The sequence below is a fragment of the Formica exsecta genome, unplaced genomic scaffold, assembly GCF_003651465.1.
Source record: "Formica exsecta isolate Colony F162 unplaced genomic scaffold, ASM365146v1 scaffold39, whole genome shotgun sequence".
NCBI classification, from domain to species: Eukaryota; Metazoa; Arthropoda; class Insecta; order Hymenoptera; family Formicidae; genus Formica; species Formica exsecta.
Window position 1 is genome coordinate 97,532 of NW_021851140.1, and position 7,208 is coordinate 104,739.

Sequence of the window (7,208 nt, forward strand, 5' to 3'; positions counted from 1 at the left end):
AGACGCGACGTCGCGATTGGACGATCGCTTAGAATCTTAGGAAGATGCTATCTATTGACCAAAACGGCGTACAAACATCTCGAAGTCGGTGTTAACGTCAGCCGACCCTCTTACGTGGAAGTCGTCCTCGGAAATTGTCACGGCAAAGAGATCTCGTTTGCGCCGGATGTGTGGAAGGAACTGCTCGATCTGCGATCCGTGCTTACGTCGTACTTTCAGCGCGACGAGCGAGAGGAGATGCGCCCTCCAGCCCCGATATATATCGGACAATTAACGTTGCGATTTGGCAAACTTAACAATCTTCGAATACTCCGTCTCGAAACACCTAAGGATCGTCTAGTCGCATCGAGGAGCACCGTGCTAAATATATTAAACTTGGAGCATTGCATCAACCGCATCATTACAACTTTGAGCGGTTTAACCGGATACATCGATAACAAGCTAACGCGCTTTCTCGATATCGCGGCCGATGTCCGCGATCGAACGCTTATTCCGACGGCGATACGCGACAGCGAGAACTTCGACCGCAACGATATAATCGATTGCGAACTGCAGGCTCTGCTCTTCGGAGAATCCTAACGCGTTAATGTATCTCTGTACTGTTACAAATAAAAACGCTCTCCTTCGAAAACTTCTCTTTATTCGACCTCCGTCCATTAGATTTTATGGAAAAATTTTCGCTACCGTCGCTAATCACGATTTGCACGATACATTCCTAAACTATAAAGAGTTTGCTGTTGCGCGTAATAAACGAGTATCACCGCTAATCGCGAGATGTTCGCTGTTTCGCCTATGTAATAAATAGGTATCTCGGTTAACGAGATGTTCGTTGTTCATATATTACGACTGAAGTCTAATTACCATGCGCAGTTTTTAGCTACGACAGCTAGTTTTTTCAACGCTATAACCACGCAATACCCTGACCTATCCATCGATCTATTTCTAGATCTACGCGGTACGCGCGACGAGTCTCGTATCGCGCCGAGGTTCGCCCGCGATATTTTATTACAACGATGACAAGCGCTTCTCGTATCGCGCCGAGGTTCGCCGCCCGCGATATTCTCTCATATCGTCGTCTTCGATTTATCGTATTTACGTGTCACGGGTCATCGCGACTCCCAAGGTCGGAGATAAAGCGTAGACCGCGTCTCGCGTCCTTAGCGCATCTGACGCGATAACGCGATCTCTCGACCCGATTTCATCACCCCCCTTCCCCTCACCCCTCTCGCCCAGCTCGAGCTCCGTGGCTTCTCCGACCCCCCCTCAACCCCGCTTCCCCTCTCATCATACGTACTCCCCCTTTTCTTCTCCCCTGCCCGACATGCCTCCCTCAGATATCTAAGTTTCTCACTTTATCCGCATGTTTACTCTCTCACTCTTACGAGGAGTTTCCAAAGCAAGGTGGGTTAGAACCGGCCATACTCCCCTACTGGCAATCACGCGCTCGCCCTCGTTGAGTTGTTGCATAAGCACGGCTCCGAGCCCGTGCGTGCTGGCGTCTGTCTGTAACGTAAATGGTCGCTCGAAGTCCGGGCATGCGAACACCGGGGCGGCTGTCAGGGCGGTCTTAAGGCGTTGAAAGGCCTCGTTCTCAGCGGCGGTCCAGGTCCACCGTGCGTTCTTCTGGGTTAGGCGTGTCAGGGGTGCGGTGATGGTGGAGAAGTCCGCGATGAAACGTCGGTACCAGGACGCCAGGCCTAAGAACTGGCGTACTTGCCGGAGACTAGTGGGCGTGGGCCACCCGGCGATGGCGCTCACCTTGGCGGGGTCGGTATGGATTCCGCGGCGGTCGATAAGGTGGCCCAAGTATCGCAGGCTGTCCCGGCAGAAGTGGCATTTGTCCACGTTGAGCCGGAGTTTCGCGGCTCGCAGGCGCCGAAACACCTCGGCTAGGTGTTCTAAGTGTGCCTCGAACGTGGCGCTGGCCACGACGATGTCGTCCAAGTACACGAGGACGTGCGGCTCTAGTTCGGGCCCGAGGATTGAATCTAAGAGGCGTTGGAAGGTGGCGGGGGCCGAGTGCAGCCCAAATGGCATCCTCCGGAACTGCATTAGTCCCCTCCCTGGGACGGTGAACGCCGTGGCCGGCTGGCTTTCGCGCGCCAATGGTACTTGCCAGTACCCATTCTTGAGATCCAGCGTGGTCAGGTACTTTGCGCCTCAAAGTTTGTCGAGTGTGGCCGCAATGTGTGGCAGCGGATAGGCGTCCTTCTGCGTCACGTCGTTGAGTTTTCGGAAGTCGATGCAAAATCGGTAGGTGTTATCCTTCTTCTTAACCAGTACGACCGGGGAGCTCCACGCACTCTGTGATGGCTCGATAACACCGGCTTCTTCCATGTTTTGGACCTCTTGGTCGATGACGGCCTGCATGGCTGGGTTGCGCGGTCGGTAGCGCTATTTAATCGGCTGGTCGGTGGTCAGGCGAATCCGGTGCTCCATGCGGTCTGTTGGCCCGCGCACATTCTCGAACGCGGTTAGCTCCTGGCGCAGGAATTCCTTTAGCTGTTTGTCTTCGTCGGGAGTTTGGGGCGTCAGTCCGGCCAAAATTTCCTCTACGATGGGCACCGCGCGGGTGGTGGCGGTTGGAGGTGCTGGGAGGGCTACTCCGAGCTTGGCCCATAGGTCAATGCCGATCAGCATTGGTCCGCTAAGATTCGGCATGACTTGGAATTGATGTACTACTGTGCGGTCGATCGTGGCGACGGGCAGGTCTACGGTCTGCGTAATCGGTACCGTGGTGCCGTCGGCTAAGTTGATCTGCTGGGTTACCTCACGAGGGGGGGGGGAGCCGCAGTATTTTGCGCGTTTTGCCGTAGCTGGGCTTACAAATAAGACTTCGGAGCCGGAGACCAACAGTGCCCATATGTGTCGGTCGAGCACTCGTATCTTTATATGCGGCCTAGATGTGAATTATTCGGCTGGAGCGGGTCGGGCGGTGGCCGCTGGTTCCCCGGCCCGAAAGCCGTTTCCCGCCAGTGGATGGCAGTCGCGGGTGAGCACCTCGTCTCGGCCGCAGCGAGAGCAGAACTTGCGCGGCGGTCTCTTACAGTCAAGCCGCGTGTGGCCTCTCTGCTTGCAGCGCCAGCAACACTCTTCCCGGCTGTATGTGGCGGCGGCGACCGGTGAGCTGGGCATACTGCGGGCCGGTGGTTGCTCCTCCTGCCGGCTTAGGACCTTCTCGTGCTCGGCTGCTCGGGCGCTTAGCTCGGCGACGCTGGTGGCTTCTGCCGCCCGAATGTACAGCTGGTAGCTGGAGTGTAGGTTGTTATATAGTAGACGGGCCTTCTCTCGTGGCGGGTAGCCCCCGGCGCGCCTCATCATTGTTAGTAGGTCTGTGGCGTACTGATCGAAGGACTCCCCCGGTCTTTGCCTCCGTGCTTGGGCATCTTGCCGCATTTGGTCCTGGTAGTCGGGCGGGAGGTACTTTAGTCGGAAGGCGGCGCAAAAGGCATCCTAGGTGGTCCAATCTTCGTGGTTGTTGCGGTACCACAACAAGGAGTTTCCGCGTAGCATTTCCGGTAACCAGAGGAGGAGGAATTCGTCGGCGTAACGGTAGGATCGCTTTAGCTCCTCTATCCGTTCTATAAACGCGAATGGATCCTTGCCTTCGAAGCATAGGCCCCACCTTCGGATTCGATCTAGCATTGCGGTCGGATCGGGTATAGTCGTTTCGGTACGGACGGGGATCGGCTCGGTATGGTCTGAGTTTGGCTCGGCATGGTCTAGGGTCGGCTCGGGCCGTACCGGCGTTGTTTCTTCTTTGTTCGGCATGTCGGCGGCGTCGGGTTCGGGAAATAGCGCGGGGTTCTGGGTTACGAAATTTCGCATTCGATGTCGCAACGCGTCGATATTCCGGGTACTGTTGAGACCGTGGTTGACTAGAAGAGTCACGAGCTGGACTTTTGTAAGTGAATATATCCAGGAAGTTTTCATCGGGCTGCGCACGCAAGCTGGAGTCTCTACTGGGCAGGTCCCTGTTCGGGCGCCATGTAACGCGGTCACATCGCTCGACGCTCGGATCGGCTCGTCGGTGTCCGGGTTCGAGAGGAGGGGAGACTCAAGCTTACGAGACACAGTATAGGTAGAAACGATACTTTATTTAGTTAGAGAAAGATAGATACAGCGTGCAGGGTCTCAACCCTCGGCCCGAGGTAGGCAGGAGCCGGTGCAACCCGGCGGGGCTGAGTGCAACCTTGGCCCGAGGTATAGAGTGCCGGTTCAACCCGGCTGGGCTGAGTACAACCTCTGCCCTAAGAGGTGATAGGTAGTGGTGAGATCGGTATCAGGAGCTGGTCGGGATAGGATCTGGTCCCGATGTCTCGGCCGGCCGGGCTTATATACCCGGCCGGTGTCCCCCACTGTACGCCGTCGGACCGGCGGTGGGAGTCGGTACCGCGTGGGGACTCCGCGAGAGATATCGAACGTGCCGGTGAGCGAGAGCGCATGTGAAGCGAGATAGCGTATGTCGAGAGCGGGAGCGCATGCGGCAAGCAAGATGGCGGCGGTAGGACAGGTAGAACTAGGTGAAATAAGCAAGCCGTGCGGGTATGTGTATATATATTTGGGCGCACGTACAATATATGCCCGTAGTAACGGCCCTGCTGTTACAAGTTGGCGCAATATTTTTATTATATATCACATTATTTTTGTAAAAAATTAAAACAACTATTTTGTGAAACAGTTTTTTAGTTTGGATGTGACAGTGTTTTTGTATTAAAATAATTAAAATAACACTATTTTGTATAAGTTTTTTTATAGCAAAATACGCTTATATTATATACGGGAAAAATATTGTACATTAGAATAAGAAAAGATAATTTTGTTTGTTTTACGAAAAAACGTCACTTTTACACCTCCGTTTTTCTTTTTTTTACGGGGGAGGGATGTTATAGCCCGAAAAGGCTATACACGAATTACTAGATATACAGGATGTAACTAAATAAATGCATATGGACAACACTATCAGATACAGAACAACAATTCAAATCGAAAAGTCCTGAACCATTTTTTGATCTGAGCTTTCTTTTCGTTGTTATGTGATGTTAAAGTTAGCTAATCAGCGCCTGTGCGTAATTGATAACAGCCGCGCCCCGTCAGTAACGCATTGCTGTATTATTATTCCACGCCGATAGAGGCTAATAAAGTAACCTTTCTTTATATTTTAAATTACATCGCGTGTCTCAATACTTTCTACGAGCCCTGATCACGACCGAGCGAATCCGCGAGCTCATAAAAAGTACACCCGTTACAACTTTTCGATTTGAATTGTTGTTCTGTATCTGATAGTATTATCCATATGCGTTTGTTTAGTTACACCCAGTATATTATTTTAGAGATATATTATTTTATACATTGCTCAACGTGTAACGCGAATACAGATCACGTTACGAACGTTGACCGAGCGACGCGCTGACAACGCAAGCCACGCGCGAAGCCCGAGCGACCGCGCAATTCACTTTATTGCGAAAATGCGGAAATCAGGGCAAGCGGAATAAGTGCGTTGCGAAAATGCAACGTAGAAGTCCTACTTAAAAGCGAAATAAAAAGGAATAAGGAAATTGCGAAAATGCAAGCAAAGAAGTCCTACTTAGAACTCCTTAGCTTGCATCCGGATCTTGCCACAAAAATCGAGCGACACGACACATGGTCTTGTCGCTAAACGATCCCCTCCCGGGAAACCAAGAGGAGATAATAAAAAGACCAATCGCTAACGAGCGGCGGGCAGTCTTTATCATTAATTAACATTACGCGGGCAGTCAATAACGCTAATTACAGGAAACTATTAAATTAAAGCCATGCAGTCGGCAGAAAGAAATACGGTAAATATAGCGAATAGGGGACCCAGCCACAATGACGACCTTGACATATGTTGTCAAGGACATAATTCTGAGTAACTTTTTCTTCTAATTTAATCGTCGCTCGTTGTTTATTAAAAAGTTATTAACAAAAAAAGTTTGAAATATACCAAAGTACACGCATAGACAGGAAGCACGCGCGCGTGATTCCTGTCCGTGCATGTACTTTGGTATATTTCAAACTTTTTTTGTTAATAACTTTTTAATAAGCAACGAGCGACGATTAAATTAGAAGAAAAAGTTACTCAGAATTATGTCCTTGACAACATATGTCAAGGTCGTCATTGTGGCTGGGTCCCCTATTCGCTATATTTACCGTATTTCTTTCTGCCGACTGCATGGCTTTAATTTAATAGTTTCCTGTAATTAGCGTTATTGACTGCCCGCGTAATGTTAATTAATGATAAAGACTGCCCGCCGCTCGTTAGCGATGGGTCTTTTTATTATCTCCCCTTGGTTTCCCAGGAGGTAAGATCGAGAAGTGAGTTTCGCGACCGAAACTCAACTCCAGACACGCGCACGCCAAGATATCCGATATCGCGATACGCGACGCGAGTGACGTGCGGGAACTTTGTAATTAAGCCAAGTTACGAATAAAATAGTTATATATATATTCCGAATACAAAGGTGTCATTTTTATTTATAATAAAATCAGTGAGTTACTCGGGCGGAGCCTGAATTCCCAAATTCCTTCCGGCAAACGATCCTTACTACCGTGCCTCTCCGGAGGCATAACAAAATGAATAATCTTTATTATATAATTAATAAACAAGATTATTACCTTATTTCTCTTCTTTGACTAATGCTTAACCTTTTTATTTCAGGCTCTGACTTTGATGCTTTCAATTCAACTGTATGTATAATATTTTTGATAGAATTCCCACAAGATTTGTTTTGCTATATTAACATAAACACGCAACTGATTGCTTAGCCATTTGTAAGTGACCTAAAAATATTAATTACGCATTAATTACATTTATATATAAAATATAAATAAACATTCACATTTCCAGAACCAAAAGTTGCGAGTAATTGCAAATGCGCAAAATGTTTGTAGACACTATAGAAGTGCTTCGATATGACCCTATTATTTCATTATTCTATATGAAGCCAATTAATAAAAATGTGTATTCAATGCTGTTGTTTTTTTGATATTTTTGATAGAATTCTCACAAGATTTATTTTGCTATTAACATAAACTCATTGCTTAGCCATATATGTAAGTTAACTTAAAAATATTAATTATGCATTAATTACATTTAAATGTAAAATTTAATAAACATTATATACGAATGCGCGTTCGCGGGTATAATTACTAGCTTATCGTTTTCGAAAACATCGTCAGCTTCTTAA

At 48.7% G+C, this 7,208-nt stretch overlaps 1 protein-coding gene across 1 annotated transcript in view; it reads left to right on the plus strand.

Annotated features, from left to right (window-relative positions):
• Positions 1-579, plus strand: part of LOC115239588 (matrix metalloproteinase-24-like) — a 2,689-nt gene extending 2,110 nt beyond the window's left edge. The window contains exon 2 of the mRNA XM_029814182.1: positions 86-579. Within this exon, the coding sequence (XP_029670042.1) occupies positions 86-579 (494 nt within the window). The remainder of the gene's footprint in view (positions 1-85) is intronic.
• Positions 580-7,208: the final 6,629 nt, after the last annotated feature.